General features: G+C 47.7%; 1 protein-coding gene across 4 annotated transcripts in view; it reads right to left on the bottom strand.

Annotated features, from left to right (window-relative positions):
• NRXN3 (neurexin 3) overlaps positions 1-22351 on the bottom strand; it is a 504944-nt gene that overhangs the window by 302762 nt on the left and 179831 nt on the right. For all 4 annotated transcript variants that reach the window (XM_056546700.1, XM_056546697.1, XM_056546699.1 and 1 more), the window contains exons 11-12: positions 18945-19148; positions 16984-17010 (exon numbers count right to left, since the gene is read on the bottom strand). In XM_056546700.1, the coding sequence (XP_056402675.1) occupies positions 16984-17010; positions 18945-19148 (231 nt within the window). The remainder of the gene's footprint in view (positions 1-16983; positions 17011-18944; positions 19149-22351) is intronic.

Here is a 22351-nt window from a genome sequence, read left to right as displayed (position 1 = left end):
TATATTTGCTATGTATTCGCTATGAGAAGAGCCTCTCAATGTGTGTGCCACTTATCAATGCGTGTGCCACTTATCAATGCGTGTGCCACTTATCAATGCGTGTGCCACTTATCAATGCGTGTGCCACTTATCAATGCGTGTGCCACTTATCAATGCGTGTGCCACTTATCAATGCGTGTGCCACTTATCAATGCGTGTGCCACTTATCAATGTGTGTGCCACTTATCAATGTGTGTGCCACTTATCAATGTGTGTGCCACTTATCAATGTGTGTGCCACTTATCAATGTGTGTGCCACTTATCAATGTGTGTGCCACTTATCAATGTGTGTGCCACTTATCAATGTGTGTGCCACTTATCAATGTGTGTGCCACTTATCAATGTATGACCACTACTGAGGCATCACATATGTAGAAATCATAGTGCTGACAAAGACCACTGCTCTTCTCACAGCGAATACACGTGCTAGACAGACCCTGTATTTTAATTAGTGTGGTACCAACATACATTTGTGTTCTAGTACAATCACAACATGTGTAATCTGTTTTTAGTAGTGCAATTAAAAGTTATATTTTATCATTTAGTTTTGGGGGGTTTCTAGTTAAGGGTACCCCTTTGGGGGTTTCCCCTAAAGTTGTTGTTCACTACCTCAGGAACTGGTCACAGCAGGAACAGTTGATAGATTTAAACCAGGGTCAGGGCCGGTTTTAGGCTTAGCGTGGCCCTAGGCAAAATCAAAAGAGGGGCCCCAAAAGTCGTAATAGTGAACTAACCAGATTTGCACATTTTTGGTCACATCAAATACCATAAAAATATCTAAAAAGCTATTGAAAATTCCCATGAAAACAAAAAAGGTACCAATAAAAACTACAAATCACAGCGCAAAAAATTACCCTCACATCCCCATATACAGAAAGATAACATAGTTATAGGGATCAGAATAGTACAATTTAAATTTTTTGTATAGTTCCCCCACATTAGGTGCAGTATAGTTCCCCCACATTAGGTTGGCAGTATAGTTCCCCCCCACATTAGGTAAAGAGTATAGTTCCCCCACATTAGGTGCAGTATAGTTCCCGACAATAGGTGCAGTACAGTTCCCGACAATAGGTGCAGTATAGTTCCCCCACATTAGGTGCAGTATAGTTCCCCCACATTAGGTGCAGTATAGTTCCCCCCACATTAGGTGCAGTATAGTTCCCCACATTAGGTGCAGTATAGTTCCCCACAATAGGTGCAGTACAGTTCTCCACATTAGGTGCAGTATAGTTCCCCCACATTAGGTGCAGTATAGTTCCCCCACATTAGGTGCAATAAAGTTCCCCCCACATTATGTGCAGTATAGTTCCCCCCACATTAGGTTGGCAGTATAGCTCCCCCACATTAGGTGCAGTATAGTTCCCCCACATTAGGTTGGCCGTATAGTTCCCCCCACATTAGGTAAAGAGTATAGTTCCCCCACATTAGGTGCAGTATAGTTCCCCCGCATTAGGTGCAGTATAGTTCCCCCACATTAGGTGCAGTATAGTTCCCCCACATTAGGTGCAGTATAGTTCCCCCCACATTATGTGCAGTATAGTTCCCCCCACATTAGGTTGGCAGTATAGTTCCCCCCACATTAGGTTGGCAGTATAGCTCCCCCACATTAAGTTGGCAGTATAGCTCCCCCACATTAGGTGCAGTATAGCTCCCTCACATTAGGTTGGCAGTATAGCCCCCCCACATTAGGTTGGCAGTATAGCTCCCCCACATTAGGTTGGCAGTATAGTCCCCCCACATTAGGTGCAGTATAGCTCCCCCACATTAGGTTGGCAGTATAGCTCCCCCACATTAGGTTGGCAGTATAGCTCCCCCACATTAGGTTGGCAGTATAGCTCCCCCACATTAGGTTGGCAGTATAGTCCCCCACATTAGGTGCAATATAACTCCCCCACATTAGGTGCAGAATAGCTCCCCCACATTAGGTTGGCAGTATAGCTCCCCCACATTAGGTTGGCAGTATAGTCCCCCCACATTAGGTTGGCAGTATAGTCCCCCCACATTAGGTGCAGTATAGCTCCCCCACATTAGGTGCAGTATAGCTCCCCCACATTAGGTGCAGTATAGCTCCCCTACATTAGGTTGGCAGTGTAGTCCCCCACATTAGGTTGTAGCTCCGCCACATTTGGTTGGCAGAATAGTTCCCCCACATTAGGTCCCCCCTCTCCCCCTGATTTTTCATATTTCCTTACTTGGCCACGCTCGGCAGGCTTAGGTAATGCGGGGGGTCTTGTGGGCTGTGTGGATAATTATTTCCTGCAGCCACGGCCAGACTGCTAAACTTAAGCAGCCAGCACTGCAGGAAATTATAAGTGATGTCCCTGACGCCGCGCAGAGGAGCCGCAGGAGGCGACACTTGTCATATTATTCACACAGCCCACAAGCCCCCCACATTACCCAAGCCTCCCGAGCACCCTTCTTCATCTCCCCCAGACCCCTCTGCACCCTTCTTCATCTCCCCCAGACCCCTCTGCCCCCTTCTTCATCTCCCCCAGACCCCTCTGCCCCCTTCTTCATCTCCCCCAGACCCCTCTGCCCCCTTCTTCATCTCCCCCAGACCCCTCTGCCCCCTTCTTAATTTCCCCCAGACTCCTCTGCACCCTTCTTCATCTCCCCCAGACCCCTCTGCACCCTTCTTCATCTCCCCCAGACCCCTCTGCACCCTTCTTCATCTCCCCCAGACCCCTCTGCACCCTTCTTCATCTCCCCCAGACCCCTCTGCACCCTTCTTCATCTCCCCCAGACCCCTCTGCACCCTTCTTCATCTCCCCCAGACCCCTCTGCACCCTTCTTCATCTCCCCCAGACCCCTCTGCACCCTTCTTAGCCTCCCCCAGACCCCTCTGCACCCTTCCTTATCTCCCCTAGAGCCCTCTGCACCCTTCTTAGCCTCCCCCAGACCCCTCTGCACCCTTCCTTATCTCCCCAGAGCCCTCTGCACCCTTCTTCATCTCCCCCAGACCCCTCTGCACCCTTCATCTCCCCCAGACCCTTCTGCACCCTTCCTTATCTCCCCCAGAGCCCTCTGCACCCTTCTTAGCCTCCCCCAGAGCCCTCTGCACTCTTCCTTATCTCCCCCAGAGCCCTCTGCACCCTTCTTAGCCTCCCCCAGACCCCTCTGCACCCTTCTTCCCCTCCCCCAGACTCCTCTGCAACCTTCCCCTCCCTCCCCGAGTCATCCTTCATTTAAACTTTTGTGCCCCTTCTGCCCTCTTCCCCATCATTCCTTCTTCTTTTACCTTTTGTGCCTCTTCTCCTCCCTCCCCCCAGACACCACCTCTCTGCCCTCTCACCTTATGCTGGAGGCAGGCTGCAGCACACAGAGCTCCACGTTCTTCCTCCTGGTGAGAGCGGAGAAGCCGGGGCAGGGACGCGTCGCGTGACGTCAGAGGCGTGCCTGCGCACGGACATCCTCTACACCTAAAAAGTTGCAGTGACCCTGCCCCGGCTCACTTTTGTAAATGCCTGGGCCGGAGGAGCGGCTAGCTGCGAGGCCCCTTTAGCGCGATCTGAAAAGGGGGCCTTGCGCGGGGGACCAGGGGCCGGACTGCGGCCCGGTGCACCCGATCACGGCCGTCTTTGAACATGCGCACGCAGTTCAAACAGGCTCTGCAAATAGCCAGCGGTGCGTGACCGGTAACGGATGTTCCCTGGGTTAAATGGACCCAGGGAGCATTTAATTCGATACGCCCCTGCGCTGGTCACTGTTTTAAAGTTGCAGTGGCCGGGCTGCAGCGGGCTACTGATCCACTACTGAGCAGCCGGCAGGGGGCCCCCTGGGGGAATGGGGGCCCTAGGCAATTGCCCGGTTTGCCCCGCCCAACGTCGGCCCTGACCAGGGTTAGATAATTTCCTGGAACAACATTAATGCTTATGCAGAAATATAAAATCTCATCCCTTCCCTTTTATCCAACCACAACCCCTTCCCTTGAATTCTCTGGTTGAACTGCATGGACGTATGTCTTTTTTCAACCATACTAACTATGTAACAAGTCACCAGCACTCCGACACACTGTACATTACTGCCCTAATAAGTCACCAGCATGCCAACACTGTACATTACTATCCTAATAAGTCACCAGCTCTCCAACACTGTACATTACTGCACTAATAAATCACCAGCATGCCAACACTGTACATTACTGCCCTAATAAGTCACCAGCATGCCAACACTGTACATTACTATCCTAATAAGTCACCAGCATGCCAACACTGTACATTACTACCCTAATAAGTCACCAGCATGCCAACACTGTACATTACTGCCCTAATAAGTCACCAGGATGCCAACACTGTACATTATTGCCCTAACATGTCATCAGCGCTCCAAAACTGTACATTACTGCCCTAACAATTCACCAGCACTCCGACACACTGTACATTACTACCCTAACAAGTCACCAGCACGCCAACTTTGTACATTACTGCCCTAATAAGTCACCATCACGCCAACACAGTACATTACTGAGCTAACAAGTCACCGGCGCTCCGACACTGTACATTACTACCCTAATAAGTCATCAGCATGCCAACACTGTACATTACTACCCTAATAAGTCACCAGCGTGCTAACACTGTACATTACTACCCTAATAAGTCACCAGCGTGCTAACACTGTACATTACTACCCTAATAAGTCACCAGCATGCTAACACTGTACATTACTGCCCTAATAAGTCACCAGCGTGCTAACACTGTACATTACTGCCCTAACAAGTCACCAGCACGCCAACACTGTACATTACTGCCCTAATAAGTCACCAGCACGCCAACACTGTACATTACTACCCTAATATGTCACCAGCACGCCGACACTGTACATTACTACCCTAATAAGTCACCAGCACGCCAACACTGTACGTTACTACCCTAAGAAGTCACCAGCATGCCAACACTGTACATTACTGTAGAAAACAGACATGGTGCACATCTACAATCTTGCACAATGATCTAATTGCTTCTCAGCATAATTTCAAAAACTAATAGGTTGTTAGTATATACGTTTTGATCAAAAAGTACAATGCCCACTCGCCACGTCATTTAGAGTGGGTCCCTAACGTCCCTAGCATAAAATGGCGTAGCACTCGGCGGCGACCACCACCGCCGCGACACCAGTGCCCACAGGGGGAACGACCCACTGGCAGAGCTGCCCCAATGCCACTCAAACCAGTCCACGGGTCGCACCTCCCCGCAGACACGGCGCCACAGCAGCAACGGACACCGCACAGCACCACACCAGTGTGAACAGGATGTTACAGCACACGAACCATGCTCTCCCAGTCAAACTGGGAGGCTGCCAGGAAAGAAAAGGCCCATGTGTAGCTAACTACTACTTATAAAGGGTTAGGCTGAGGGGGTGGGGAAGAGTGCAGACAACATGTTCAAAAATAAAAAATAATAAAAAAAAAAAAGAGGGGATTTGTACTTTTTGATCAACACGTATATACTAACAACCTGTTAGTTTTTGAAATTATGCTGAGAAGCAATTAGATCATTATACAAGATTGTAGATGTGCACCATGTCTGTTTTCTACCTGAATTCACTGTACATTACTGCCCTAACAAGTCATCAGCACTCCGACACTGTACATTACTGAGCTAACAAGTCACCAGCACGCCAACACTGTACATTACTGCCCTAAAATGTTACCAGCACTCCGACACTGTACATTACTGAGCTAACAAGTCACCAGCACGCCAACACTGTACATTACTGCCCTAAAATGTTACCAGCACTCCGACACTGTACATTACTGAGCTAACAAGTCACCAGCACGCCAACACTGTACATTACTGCCCTAACATGTTACCAGCGCTCCGTCACTGTACATTACTGAGCTAACAAGTCACCAGCGCTCCGACACTGTACATTACTGCTTTAACATGTTACCAGCGCTCCGACACTGTACATTACTGCCCTAATAAGTCACCAGCGCTCCGACACTGTACATTACTGAGCTAACAAGTCACCAGCACGCCAACACTGTACATTACTGCCCTAACATGTTACCAGCGCTCCGACACTGTACATTACTGAGCTAACAAGTCACCAGCGCTCCGACACTGTACATTACTGCTTTAACATGTTACCAGCGCTCCGACACTGTACATTACTGCCCTAATAAGTCACCAGCGCTCCGACACTGTACATTACTGAGCTAACAAGTCACCAGCGCTCCGACACTGTACATTACTGAGCTAACAAGTCACCAGCGCTTCGACACTGTACATTACTGCCCTAACATGTTACCAGCGCTCAGACACTGTACATTACTGCCCTAATAAGTCACCAGCGCTCCGACACGTAACATTACTGAGCTAACAAGTCACCAGCGCTCCGACACTGTACATTACTGCCCTAATAAGTCACCAGCACGCCAACACTGTACGTTACTGCCCTAATAAGTCACCAGCACGCCAACACTGTACATTAATGCCCTAATAAGTCACCAGCACGCCAACACTGTACATTACTGAGCTAACAAGTCACCAGCACGCCAACACTGTAAATTACTGAGCTAACAAATCACCAGCACGCCAACACTGTACATTACTGAGCTAACAAGTCACCAGCGCTCGGACACTGTACATTTCTACCCTAATAAGTCACCAGCACGCCAACATTGTACATTACTGCCCTAACAAGTCACCAGCACGCCAACACTGTACATTACTGAGCTAACAAGTCAACAGCGCTCCGACACTGTACATTACTACCCTAATAAGTCACCAGCATGCCAACACTGTACATTACTGCCCTAACAAGTCACCAGCACTGTACATTACTGAGCTAACAAGTCACCAGCACTCCGACACTGTACAATACTGAGCTAACAAGTCACCAGCGCTCTGAAACTGTACATTACTATCCTAATAAGTCCCCTACAAGCCAACACTGTACATTACTGCCCTAACATGTTACCAGCACGCCAACACTGTACATTACTGAGCTAACAAGTCACCAGCGCTACGACACTGTACATTACTGAGCTAACATGTTACCAGCGCTCCGACACTGTACATTACTGCCCTAACATGTTACCAGCACTCCGACACTGTACATTACTGCTCTAATATGTTACCAGCGCTCCGACACTGTACATTACTGAGCTAACAAGTCACCAGCGCTCCGACACTGTACATTACTGCCCTAACATGTTACCAGCGCTCCGACACTGTACATTACTGCTTTAACATGTTACCAGCACTCCGACACTGTACATTACTGAGCTAACAAGTCACCAGCGCTCCGACACTGTACATTACTGCCCTAACAAGTCACCAGCGCTCCGACACTGTACATTACTGAGCTAACAAGTCACCAGCGCTCCGACACTGTACATTACTGCCCTAACAAGTCACGAGCGCTCCGACACTGTACATTACTGAGCTAACAAGTCACCAGCGCTCCGACACTGTACATTACTGAGCTAACAAGTCACCAGCGCTCCGACACTGTACGTTAGTGCCCTAATAAGTCACCAGCATGCCAACACTGTACATTACTGAGCTAACAAGTCACCAGCACGCCAACACTGTACATTTCTACCCTAACAAGTCACCAGCACGCCAACATTGTACATTACTGCCCTAACAAGTCACCAGCGCTCCGACACTGTACATTACTGAGCTAACAAGTCACCAGCGCTCCGACACTGTACATTACTGCCCTAAAATGTTACCAGCGCTCCGACACTGTACATTACTGCCCTAAAATGTTACCAGCGCTCCGACACTGTACATTACTGCCCTAACATGTTACCAGCGCTCCGACACTGTACATTACTGCCCTAACATGTTACCAGCGCTCCAACACTGTACATTACTGAGCTAACAAGTCATCAGCGCTCCGATACTGTACATTACTGCTTTAACATGTTACCAGCGCTCCGACACTGTACATTACTGAGCTAACAAGTAACCAGCACTTCGACACTGTACATTACTGCCCTAACATGTTACCAGCGCTCCGACATTGTACTTTATTGCTCTAACAAGTCACCAGAGACAAACATCACCTCCCATACTGTAACTCTACTACTACACCATACATCAATATTTCATCACTGCACCCACACCCTGAATATCTGACAATAAAACAAATGTCAAATTATGAGAGATTTTTGTCCAATTTAATCTCCAAATTCCTTTTCCATGTCTAGGAGGTCATTAAATATAACGTCCAGGTCCTGAGATTGCTTTGGTCCCTACAGTTTCCTGCAGCTGGAGTCCCATCAATAAGCGCCCCAAACAGCTATGGACTTACAGAAAGCCCCTGGGTCTGGCTTTTAAGGTCCATAGCAAACTGATTTTATTAGGGGAAATTTACATTGGCTGCATACAGCAGCCCCTACAAGAAATGGAGGTTCAGAGGTTAGCCATTAATGATCCTGGCTGTCCATATAATACATAGATGGCTCAAGCCTGCCAGTAAGAGCCACAATCAAGCCCCTTCCCCACACATTCTAAAATAAGTCACATAGACAAGCCATTTAACCCTTTATGTGGAGCCTATAGAAGCTCCTACAGAAGCCCCAGCTTGGTCTAATCTGATAGCAGATCAATTGATCGCTCCCTCATACTCCCTGTGCTGACAGGTCATTGCCCCATCCAGACAATGAAATCTGTTTGGCATTATGTGGGCACCGTATGGCCCTTATCTCCGTTGTTTGACCTAGTGCAGTAGTTTGGAGTAACCGTATTAGTCCAGTGATGCGGATGCAAAATCAAAGAATGTTGCAGAATCACAATCAGGACTCTTGACAAAATACTGTGAGTCCAATAAAAAGGTGTTAAAAGATTCTGCAACATCACAGGATTTGGATTGACCTAGAGAGCATGTATGATATAACTCACTATTACTGGATCAATCTCTTCTATTTGTTATGGTGTGTAGCTAGGGATGAGAAATCATACATTACTGGGCTGTTGTATCATAGATTTTTTTATTTCGTGCCAGCACCAGCCTATATATTCAGACTGCCTGAGGTCTTTACTCCTATGCTGATGTGTGTGGCCGACACCTTCATATGTACAAGTTAGGAGACCATCATTGGATACTAATTACCAATACTTTTAGGTCGTGTGACAGTTCTCAAAGTTTTTTATTTTTTTTATTTTATTGAAAAATGGGAAAAGGGTGTGATTTGAATTTTCATTAGGGATGGGGGATTATTATGGTATATATTGAGTGACAGGCAATACACATAATGCAGGAGAAGTACTGTGAGCCCTGTCCTGGGTATATAGAAGTATACATAATACTGGAGAAGTACTGTGAGCCCTGTCTTGGGTATATAGAAGTATACATAATACTGGAGAAGTACTGTGAGCCCTGTCCTGGGTATATAGAAGTACACATAATGCAGGAGAAGTACTGTGAGCCCTGTCCTGGGTATATAGAAGTATACATAATACTGGAGAAGTACTGTGAGCCCTGTCCTGGGTATATAGAAGTATACATAATACTGGAGAAGTACTGTGAGCACTGTCCTGGGTATATAGAAGTATACATAATACTGGAGAAGTACTGTGAGCCCTGTACTGGGTATATAGAAGTATACATAATACTGGAGAAGTACTCTGAGCACTGTCCTGGGTATATAGAAGTATACATAATACTGGAGAAGTACTGTGAGCACTGTCCTGGGTATATAGAAGTATACATAATACTGGAGAAGTACTGTGAGCCCTGTCCTGGGTATATAGAAGTATACATAATACTGGAGAAGTACTGTGAGCCCTGTACTGGGTATATAGAAGTACACATAATACTGGAGAAGTACTGTGAGCCCTGTACTGGGTATATAGAAGTATACATAATACTGGAGAAGTACTGTGAGCCCTGTCTTGGGTATAGAGAAGTATACATAATACTGGAGAAGTACTGTGAGCCCTGTACTGGGTATATAGAAGTACACATAATACTGGAGAAGTACTGTGAGCCCTGTACTGGGTATATAGAAGTAGACATAATACTGGAGAAGTACTGTGAGCCCTGTACTGGGTATATAGAAGTATACATAATACTGGAGAAGTACTGTGAGCCCTGTCCTGGGTATATAGAAGTACACATAATACTGGAGAAGTACTGTGAGCCCTGTACTGGGTATATAGAAGTATACATAATACTGGAGAAGTACTGTGAGCCCTGTCCTGGGTATAGAGAAGTATACATAATACAGGAGAAGTACTGTGAGCCCTGTCCTGGGTATATAGAAGTACACATAATACTGGAGAAGTACTGTGAGCCCTGTACTGGGTATATAGAAGTATACACAATACTGGAGAAGTACTGTGAGCCCTGTCCTGGGTATAGAGAAGTATACATAATACTGGAGAAGTACTGTGAGCCCTGCACTGGGTATATAGAAGTATACATAATACTGGAGAAGTACTGTGAGCCCTGTACTGGGTATATAGAAGTATACATAATACAGGAGAAGTACTGTGAGCCCTGTCCTGGGTATATAGAAGTACACATAATACTGGAGAAGTACTGTGAGCCCTGTCCTGGGTATATAGAAGTACACATAATACAGGAGAAGTACTGTGAGCCCTGTACTGGGTATATAGAAGTACACATAATACTGGAGAAGTACTGTGAGCCCTGTACTGGGTATATAGAAGTATACATAATACTGGAGAAGTACTGTGAGCCCTGTCCTGGGTATATAGAAGTATACATAATACTGGAGAAGTACTGTGAGCCCTGTCCTGGGTATATAGAAGTACACATAATACTGGAGAAGTACTGTGAGCCCTGTACTGGGTATATAGAAGTACACATAATACTGGAGAAGTACTGTGAGCCCTGTACTGGGTATATAGAAGTACACATAATACAGGAGAAGTACTGTGAGCCCTGTACTGGGTATATAGAAGTATACACAATACTGGAGAAGTACTGTGAGCACTGTCCTGGGTATATAGAAGTATACATAATACTGGAGAAGTACTGTGAGCCCTGTACTGGGTATATAGAAGTATACATAATACTGGAGAAGTACTGTGAGCCCTGTACTGGGTATATAGAAGTACACATAATACTGGAGAAGTACTGTGAGCCCTGTACTGGGTATATAGAAGTATACATAATACTGGAGAAGTACTGTGAGCCCTATACTGGGTATATAGAAGTACACATAATACAGGAGAAGTACTGTGAGCCCTGTACTGGGTATATAGAAGTATACATAATACTGGAGAAGTACTGTGAGCCCTATACTGGGTATATAGAAGTATACATAATACAGGAGAAGTACTGTGAGCCCTGTACTGGGTATATAGAAGTATACATAATACTGGAGAAGTACTGTGAGCCCTGTCCTGGGTATATAGAAGTATACATAATACTGGAGAAGTACTGTGAGCCCTGTACTGGGTATATAGAAGTACACATAATACAGGAGAAGTACTGTGAGCCCTGTACTGGGTATATAGAAGTATACATAATACTGGAGAAGTACTGTGAGCCCTATACTGGGTATATAGAAGTATACATAATACAGGAGAAGTACTGTGAGCCCTGTACTGGGTATATAGAAGTATACATAATACTGGAGAAGTACTGTGAGCCCTATACTGGGTATATAGAAGTATACATAATACAGGAGAAGTACTGTGAGCCCTGTACTGGGTATATAGAAGTACACATAATACAGGAGAAGTACTGTGAGCCCTGTACTGGGTATATAGAAGTACACATAATACAGGAGAAGTACTGTGAGCCCTGTACTGGGTATATAGAAGTATACATAATACTGGAGAAGTACTGTGAGCCCTGTACTGGGTATATAGAAGTATACATAATACTGGAGAAGTACTGTGAGCCCTGTACTGGGTATATAGAAGTACACATAATACTGGAGAAGTACTGTGAGCCCTGTACTGGGTATATAGAAGTATACATAATACTGGAGAAGTACTGTGAGCCCCGTACTGGGTATATAGAAGTATACATAATACTGGAGAAGTACTGTGAGCCCTGTACTGGGTATATAGAAGTATACATAATACTGGAGAAGTACTGTGAGCCCTGTCCTGGGTATATAGAAGTACACATAATACTGGAGAAGTACTGTGAGCCCTGTACTGGGTATATAGAAGTATACATAATACAGGAGAAGTACTGTGAGCCCTGTACTGGGTATATAGAAGTATACATAATACTGGAGAAGTACTGTGAGCCCTGTACTGGGTATATAGAAGTATACATAATACAGGAGAAGTACTGTGAGCCCTGTACTGGGTATATAGAAGTATACATAATACTGGAGAAGTACTGTGAAGAACTTATCTGGCAAGACATATTAGAGGTGTTGACCACATCCACCAGTTTTGGTGTGACCAGTGACCATCTTATGTGGACCTCTCGACGTATTGGGCAGACCAGATGGCCAAATGTTTCTTGTCTGCCGACACATTCTATGTTTACCAATCTAATGAGAGTAGAGGAAAGGATGTATAAAATGGTGTCATGTCCTCTCTTTTACACTGGACTCTATGGTTTAGGCCGTGGTCCATGGTTTAGGCCGTGGTCCATGGTTTAGGCCGTGGTCCATGGTTTAGGCCGTGGTCCATGGTTTAGGCCGTGGTCCATGGTTTAGGCCGTGGTCCATGGTTTAGGCCGTGGTCCATGGTTTAGGCCGTGGTCCATGGTTTAGGCCGTGGTCCATGGTTTAGGCCGTGGTCCATGGTTTAGGCCGTGGTCCATGGTTTAGGCCGTGGTCCATGGTTTAGGCCGTGGTCCATGGTTTAGGCCGTGGTCCATGGTTTAGGCCGTGGTCCATGGTTTAGGCCGTGGTCCATGGTTTAGGCCGTGGTCCATGGTTTAGGCCGTGGTCCATGGTTTAGGCCGTGGTCCATGGTTTAGGCCGTGGTCCATGGTTTAGGCCGTGGTCCATGGTTTAGGCCGTGGTCCATGGTTTAGGCCGTGGTCCATGGTTTAGGCCGTGGTCCATGGTTTAGGCCGTGGTCCATGGTTTAGGCCGTGGTCCATGGTTTAGGCCGTGGTCCATGGTTTAGGCCGTGGTCCATGGTTTAGGCCGTGGTCCATGGTTTAGGCCGTGGTCCATGGTTTAGGCCGTGGTCCATGGTTTAGGCCGTGGTCCATGGTTTAGGCCGGACTCCTCTATGGTTTAGGCCGGACTCCTCTATGGTTTAGGCCGGACTCCTCTATGGTTTAGGCCGGACTCCTCTATGGTTTAGGCCGGACTCCTCTATGGTTTAGGCCGGACTCCTCTATGGTTTAGGCCGGACTCCTCTATGGTTTAGGCCGGACTCCTCTATGGTTTAGGCCGGACTCCTCTATGGTTTAGGCCGGACTCCTCTATGGTTTAGGCCGGACTCCTCTATGGTTTAGGCCGGACTCCTCTATGGTTTAGGCCGGACTCCTCTATGGTTTAGGCCGGACTCCTCTATGGTTTAGGCCGGACTCCTCTATGGTTTAGGCCGGACTCCTCTATGGTTTAGGCCGGACTCCTCTATGGTTTAGGCCGGACTCCTCTATGGTTTAGGCCGGACTCCTCTATGGTTTAGGCCGGACTCCTCTATGGTTTAGGCCGGACTCCTCTATGGTTTAGGCCGGACTCCTCTATGGTTTAGGCCGGACTCCTCTATGGTTTAGGCCGGACTCCTCTATGGTTTAGGCCGGACTCCTCTATGGTTTAGGCCGGACTCCTCTATGGTTTAGGCCGGACTCCTCTATGGTTTAGGCCGGACTCCTCTATGGTTTAGGCCGGACTCCTCTATGGTTTAGGCCGGACTCCTCTATGGTTTAGGCCGGACTCCTCTATGGTTTAGGCCGGACTCCTCTATGGTTTAGGCCGGACTCCTCTATGGTTTAGGCCGGACTCCTCTATGGTTTAGGCCGGACTCCTCTATGGTTTAGGCCGGACTCCTCTATGGTTTAGGCCGGACTCCTCTATGGTTTAGGCCGGACTCCTCTATGGTTTAGGCCGGACTCCTCTATGGTTTAGGCCGGACTCCTCTATGGTTTAGGCCGGACTCCTCTATGGTTTAGGCTGGACTCCTCTATGGTTTAGGCTGGACTCCTCTATGGTTTAGGCTGGACTCCTCTATGGTTTAGGCTGGACTCCTCTATGGTTTAGGCTGGACTCCTCTATGGTTTAGGCTGGACTCCTCTATGGTTTAGGCTGGACTCCTCTATGGTTTAGGCTGGACTCCTCTATGGTTTAGGCTGGACTCCTCTATGGTTTAGGCTGGACTCCTCTATGGTTTAGGCTGGACTCCTCTATGGTTTAGGCTGGACTCCTCTATGGTTTAGGCTGTGGTCTATGGTTTAGGCTGGACTCTATGGTTTAGGATGACAGAAGTGGATCCAGCAGGACAGAGAAGAGTACATCCTCCCTTTAGAATTTATGTTCATTTTCAATTCACTTGTGAATTACAGTGTGAGTCCCCAGTAGTAAGGTGGATGTGTCAAAGAGTGGAGCCAATGGGCGGCAAAATTAGCTTTTGCCTAGGGTGGCAAAAATCCTTGCACCAGGCCTGGGCCCATCATGTATCTCTACCTATATTTCCTTTATAATGGATGCAGCTGCAGTACAGGAATGAGCCACCAGGTGGCAGCGGACTAGTTGTTTTCTATCTGCCAGCATGATGAGGGGGTCAAGACCATCACATATACAGACAAATAGTAGAATTTGGGGATAATACATGCGCCTTAAAAAAGTACATGAGGAAATAACCTCTACCCTCAGCCTTGGGCCCCGGCTACATTGAAGCTTTCTGTAGCGTTGCAGATTGATTATATCAAGTGACAGATGCCGTCTATACTACTCTGTGTGTTGCCTTTGTTGCAGATGTAGTTGCAGAACGTCAGATGTGTTTGTCATAGAACCAAGGATAGTGCTCTGCTGCTGCACCTCTATTTAGAGACCTGAAATCCCTGCCCCATGTTTAATGCTGTGTGACCCCTGGGAGGAGAGGACTCCGTGCAAAGGGGCTCAGTCACAGTGAAAAGAGAGGTGGTTCCTGCCTGCTTGTTCCCCTGCTCCCGGTCTCTTATTGGACGGCGCCTTTTCCCAACAGTAATTATAAGATCTCTCCACAGGTGATCAATGGGATTTAGATCTGGACTCATTGCTGACACTTCAGAACTCTCCAGCACTTTGTTGTCATCCATTTCTGGGGGCTTTTTGGCGGTGGAGCAAACATTGTACATGGGGGGGGGCCTGATCCTCCCCACTCAATGCCGCTGATGGTTTGGTCCACAGGTCATGTGCATAGACCAAGCACTGTATACCGTGTTAGGCCCTGTGCGCACCCTGCAGTGTTCTTTCGTCATGTAAAGGTGACCTCAGGGATCACATTATAGTCAATGTTCCTGCTGTTTGACAGATCTGTTACAGCCACAGAAATGCTTAGTGCCAATGTGAACGAGCCCTTAGCATCTAAGACTCTACAATACACAGCAGCGGTGAACCCGAGTATAGGATCTGAGGAGCGGATGAAAGCGGCATAGCTCTGCAGATAGCGCCATTCATGGTGGAGGCTCTGTGTAACCGATCCCTCCCTGGTGTCACATTGACACTTTTACATACGGAACGTGCGGCTCTTTAATCTCTCACTGCTTTGTGAGGACTTCCCTCCGCCCTCGGTGCAGCATTACCTCGTCTTGCTACCAGGCAGATGTGTATCTCCCCAATCTCACAATCCCAAAGGCCTCCTGTCTAAGAACTGATGCGAACAAGATGTGGATAGCGATCACCACAGTATCCGATCAACCACTTCTATCCTGCGCTCATCTCCCCCATTATACAGAATAAAAAATTGCTGGGAGTTGTGGTTTTGCAACAGCTGAAGACACAGTGTATGGAAAACACTGATGTGGCAGATCTAACCAGCTTGGCCCAGGACCTGACCATCAACAAAGCTTGAGAACCTTCTGGTTTATGGTATTATCAGCGCCTCCTGTGACCTGGCAGTAATGTGCATTCACCCTGATGTAGATGCCATGTATCTCAGGTCTGTCCTTACACCCTACCCCAGTGTTTCCCAACCAGGGTGCCTCCAGATGTTGCAAAACTACTATTCCCAGAATTTGGCTGTCCCAGCATGCTGGGAGTTGTAGTTTTGCAATAACTGGAGGCACCCTGGTTGGCAAACACTGCCCAACCGTCTGTAAACCTATGGAAGAGCAGGTTACAAGGTGACAAGTGGAGAGAGCACAATACACACCATGCAATGATGGGAAGCACACAAGGGTGAAACAACAGGAGAGATTTCCCTTCACTTGTCACAAATAACGTCCTGTGTTAATGCCGCTAAGTGTTTGCAGAATAAGGGGGTGGTGTCAATAGCGCCATTGTAAATAAAGTTTGGAAACAATGAATCATGAATGGACTTGATGGGCATTTGTCTTTTTCCATCCATATAATGCAAATATGAATAGATCTGGTTCAGCCACAGATGAACACTTACCTGTCAACACCACTGAGCCTGTCAGAACGGCACTTACCTTCAGCTTAAGGCTATACCGGAGCCAACAGCCAGCACCCCAACTATATTCCTGAGACACGTATATGTATCCAAGTGTGCCTTAACTAGAATTGTTCTCTTATTTTACAATTATACATTAAAAGCCTAGAAGCCTGTGGGTGAACTACAACATTCAGCATTCTACCCGAGAGAAAGCCAAAAGCTGTAGTAGCACATGACAGGCTGTATGAGGATGGGTACAGGGTGTATGGGTTCTATCCACCATCTGTCTGCAGCTAATAAGGAGGTATCTTAGTATGTCTGCAGTTTGTAGAGTGACCACTAGGTGTCAGGCTTATCACATCAGCACATAGCGGGATTGTGGCCCCAGACACCCAGAGCTCACACATGTCCCAAAACAACAAGATCATAGATGCAAATCAGAGGATCATACAACAAGAGAATGAGATAGAACAAAATGAGATTGAGGGTATAAACTTACTGGAGTTACAGTTTATCCTGATACAGTCTAGATGGGAAAAAATAAATGAAAGATGAATTCGTATCCTTCAAGGTTACAGCTGCAGTCATCCAAAAACAGTGAGGTCCACCCTTCCGGGGACAGACACACGCAACAATAGTGGCCATTTTATAGTACTAGGTGTGAGAGACAAATCTGCCTATTGTGTGACTGTGATGGATGGCGTTCTACATGGGAGCGTCTGAGATGGGTGCAGGTCCCAGCTGGCTTATGCTACAATGTGACATGTCATCTGTACAAACTTTATCTATAAAATGGCCACGTACAAACAGCAAACCGCACAAACACATTGCTCCAGAACCCTCAGCTATCTTTACAGGGATATAGGGGGGCAATAGAAGATTAAGGGTTGTGGCCACACGTGACTGATTCTAGGTCCTGTATATATGAGAGGCTGAACATCCTCTGTATAAAGTGCTAGTTACATATATACAGCAGGCACCACCCTGTCCTGTCAGGGCTTGGCCTCCGATAGAAGGTGCGTTCATCTCTCTTTACGGCAGTGAAGATGATGGAACAGCAATACTGTGTACAATATTATACAGGAAATCCTTCACCGCATAAAGAAGGGACAACGCACCTCCAGTACCCAGCTCCGCTGGAAATCGATAGAGAAAACTGAATGAGGAACAGATATCTGGCTCATGGCTGTTTCGTGCGATTTGGTTTGCTATGTGTCGTCAACCGCAACAGAAAAGTGGGAGCAAACACCCTCAGAGAACCGGTGGGATCAGCAAATAGTGGGGGGCAGAAGATGATAAATAATGGCAGAGCCAAAGATGGGGACCCAGACCAAAGAGGGGTGAAGATCAGAACCCCAACGTATCAGAAATAAAAAATGAAAAGAAGGGAGGAAGGATGAGAAGGACCGAGACACAGAAGAGATGGGATGGATGGGAATAAAGAGTGAAGAGAAAATCTCCATCACCAATGAAAGGTCAATGTTATCGCTCCGTGTTATCTCCATGATTAATGAGAACAGGGTTCGGGGGGGGGGGGCGGGGGTATTGGACAGTGGGGGTTCTGATCTTCCCATACATAAAAGTAGTCTTATTATGAATAATGGATTTTGTATCCAGGGGGTAAATTCTAGTATTGGGGTAACCGTGTGGGGTTGTGCACACCCCTAAATGCTGCTCAACACGCTCTGTTCTCAAGGCTGTTTGCTGTACGGGCCGCAGGCTTCAGGCCTTTGAAGGGTAGTGAGTGCCATCTTTTGAGGTAACATGGCCGATGATGAAACAAGGCTTAAAAACTTAAAAAAACACAGAGACAGAGCACAAACATCACAAAACACAAAGAGCACCGGATGAAGAGAGACAAGGAAGACCCAACACAGTCTCCATGGATGACACTAAGGCTGCACCACCGCCAGGGATGAGCAACAGCAACGGCTCTAGGAGACTGGTTTGGGTGGAAGAACAAGACTCGTGAGGTAGAGAGATGACAAAAGATTGGCAGAGAGAAGAATGGGCGGCAGGAGAATGTCTGCAGGGAGCGGTGCAACTACAGAGACCCATCTCCTTCCATCCCAGCACACACACACAGCGGGGAATACAGAAGTTTCCAGCTAGTCCTGATATAGGGTACTTGAAAATGGCCACCGGGTTTAGCATAATTGGGTGCTGGGAGGTACAGAGCAGGGGTCTCACCACTCCAATGTTACTAGTGGGTCCGGAAGAGCGCACTGAGTGTCACCACCCCAGCACAATGCCAGTGTCCACATTAAGTAACAAGCCAATGACAAGTAATGAAAGTCCTCAGACCGCACGGGTCGTTGAGCTATGTCTGGAGTGTGGTTGGACCGGACCATGCAGTGGTGACATCATGGATAAATTTATACTGCGGCCAAAAGAAGAGCAAACAGAAAGACACTGACATGGAACTCCCGATCCCACAGAGAGGAAGGACTCATACGATACCTAAGTTGACAGTGAGTTTAACTTTGCCTCCATCCAACTCCAGCCGCAGAGTGTCCGCAGAGTCCCTGGATGTGGTGGCCACCAGGAGCCCGTAGGCTCGCTGAGACTTGAATCGCAAAGAGACATCTTCAGCCTCCGTGTGCATGACAACTGGCATGACTATCTTCATGTACATACTGCCGTCATAGCTCAGGATGGAAGCCTCTGTGAGGAGAAGGAAAGATTCAGAAATTAATGTGAGCCTAACTACTGACATTACATGGGGACTGTAATAATGTAGGACATCTGGGGCGGCCTTTAGGGACAGGACACCTGGGAGAGTCCTTATGGTAGGCTCCAGGCCCTTACTGGCAGGGCAGCCTCATGGTCCAAACAGTAGTCTTCAGCTGCTGCTTATCAGACACTGAGCTAAATCTTGAGCTGTGGAATCCATTTTATTAACACAATTTTAGTAAAAACTTTATAGACAAGATGTTTCCTCTTTAAGGATCAGTGGAGATCTGAGTGGGAGACATCAGTCCCCGTTCCAGTCTGAGTGGGAGACGTCAGTCCCTGTTCCAGTCTGAGTGGGAGACGTCAGTCCCCGTTCCAGTCTGAGTGGGAGACGTCAGTCCCTGTTCCAGTCTGAGTGGGAGACGTCAGTCCCTGTTCCAGTCTGAGTGGGAGACGTCAGTCCCCGTTCCAGGGTTTCTTCTATCAGCGCATTTGTAACTGTGACCTTTACAGCAATATACAGGTAGTATACAGGTAGTAATATAGTAACATCACTGGACTATGAGGAATATTCCTATATATAAGCATTAAGTGCAGTGCTGCCCCTAGGGGTCTGATCTAGGTAATGCACCACATACGCTGCCTGTACATTAGCCGTGAAGGTTATTATAGAGGTCAAACAGACTCTGTATAAAGGATATAAAGCAGACAGTGGGGTCTGACACTCCATAACTTTCTCTATTGACCAACCATGTCAGTTCATTGAAGCCATGACCCTCATCGGTACCTGTAGTGGCCCCTGGGGAAGTTATTTTTCATTGTAATTCTATATAATGGATCACAGACTAGATTATCATTTGGAAGTGGGGGAAATATTACAATATAATTTACAATTTATAATGTGAAAAGTGTTGATTCGATATTTATTCACCCCCTCCTAACATAGATCTGGTGCCACCAATCGCCTTCACAAGTCACATGATCAGTAAATAGGCTCCACCTGTCTGTACAAACACACACGTTCTGTGAAGGCCTCAGAGTTTGTTAGGGAGCATTACTGTGGGTATATGTAAAATATAGGTGTATATATGGGTATATGTATATTTGTAGGGTAGAAGTGTATGGGTGTGTGGCTTATGCTGCGGGTGCTGACACTGGTGCCTTCTCTATCATCCAAACAATCTCTCATTTCACCCTACGATCTCTCACCTTATGATCAATTGAGAATCTTCCTTTTTACAATTTCCAGAGAATCTGAATCTGACGCCATCAAGAGACGATGACAGCAGATAGAAGTGACTGTACACAACACGCGCTGCATTATATATGATCCAGACACCAGGCAGATAGTCTAACCAGGACAATTAAATGTTAGCTATAGCCCTGGGAGAGTCACAGAGAGGGGATGGGGAGAATGGGGGAAAGTAATCACACAGAAAGGGGGGCAACCTTCCCTAACCCAATGCAAATGTCCACACCCCATCCCACAGACATCTCCAGCCTCCAAATAACACCCGCGCACAGCGACCCCATCCCACAGACATATCCAGCCCCCGAATAACATCCACACACAGCGACCCCCTCCCACAGACATCTCCAGCCTCCAAACAACATCTGCGCACAGCGACCCCATCCCACAGACCTCTCCAGCCTCCAAATAACATCTGCACACAGCGACCCCCTCCCACAGACATCTCCAGCCTCCAAATAACACCCGCGCACAGCGACCCCATCCCACAGACATCTCCAGCCTCCAAATAACACCCGCGCACAGCGACCCCATCCCACAGACATCTCCAGCCTCCAAATAACATCTGCACACAGCGACCCCATCCCACAGACATCTCCAGCCTCCAAATAACACCCGCGCACAGCGACCCCATCCCACAGACATATCCAGCCCCCGAATAACATCCACACACAGCGACCCCCTCCCACAGACATCTCCAGCCTCCAAATAACACCCGCGCACAGCGACCCCATCCCACAGACATCTCCAGCCTCCAAATAACATCTGCACACAGCGACCCCATCCCACAGACATCTCCAGCCTCCAAATAACACCCGCGCACAGCGACCCCATCCCACAGACATATCCAGCCCCCGAATAACATCCACACACAGCGACCCCCTCCCACAGACATCTCCAGCCTCCAAATAACATCTGCGCACAGCGACCCCATCCCACAGACATCTCCAGCCTCCAAATAACATCCACACACAGCGACTCCCTCCCACAGACATCTCCAGCCTCCAAATAACATCTGCGCACAGCGACCCCATCCCACAGACATCTCCAGCCTCCAAATAACACCCGCGCACAGCGACCCCATCCCACAGACATCTCCAGCCTCCAAATAACATCTGCACACAGCGACCCCATCCCACAGACATCTCCAGCCTCCAAATAACACCCACGCAGAGCAACCCCATCCCACAGACATCTCCAGCCTCCAAATAACACCCACGCAGAGCAACCCCATCCCACAGACATCTCCAGCCTCCAAATAACATCTGCACACAGCGACCCCATCCCACAGACATCTCCAGCCTCCAAATAACATCTGCGCACAGCGACCCCATCCCGCAGACATCTCCAGCCTCCAAATAACACCCGCGCACAGCGACCCCATCCCACAGACATCTCCAGCCTCCAAACAACATCTGCACACAGCGACCCCATCCCACAGACATCTCCAGCCTCCAAATAACACCCACGCAGAGCAACCTCATCACACAGACATCTCCAGCCTCCAAATAACATCTGCACACAGCGACCCCATCCCACAGACATCTCCAGCCTCCAAATAACATCTGCACACAGCGACCCCATCCCACAGACATCTCCAGCCTCCAAATAACATCTGCCCACAGCGACCCCATCCCACAGACATCTCCAGCCCCCGAATAACATCTGCACACAGCGACCCCATCCCACAGACATCTCCAGCCTCCAAATAACATCTGCCCACAGCGACCCCATCCCACAGACATATCCAGCCCCCGAATAACATCCACACACAGCGACCCCCTCCCACAGACATCTCCAGCCTCCAAATAACATCTGCGCACAGCGACCCCATCCCACAGACATCTCCAGCCTCCAAATAACATCTGCACACAGCGACCCCATCCCACAGACATCTCCAGCCTCCAAATAACATCTGCACACAGCGACCCCATCCCACAGACAT

The sequence above is a fragment of the Hyla sarda genome, chromosome 11 (genome assembly GCF_029499605.1).
Source record: "Hyla sarda isolate aHylSar1 chromosome 11, aHylSar1.hap1, whole genome shotgun sequence".
In the NCBI taxonomy this organism is placed as follows: Eukaryota; Metazoa; Chordata; class Amphibia; order Anura; family Hylidae; genus Hyla; species Hyla sarda.
The sequence above is the reverse complement of the archived record's forward strand: the minus strand, read 5'-3'. Positions and strand labels throughout refer to the sequence as shown.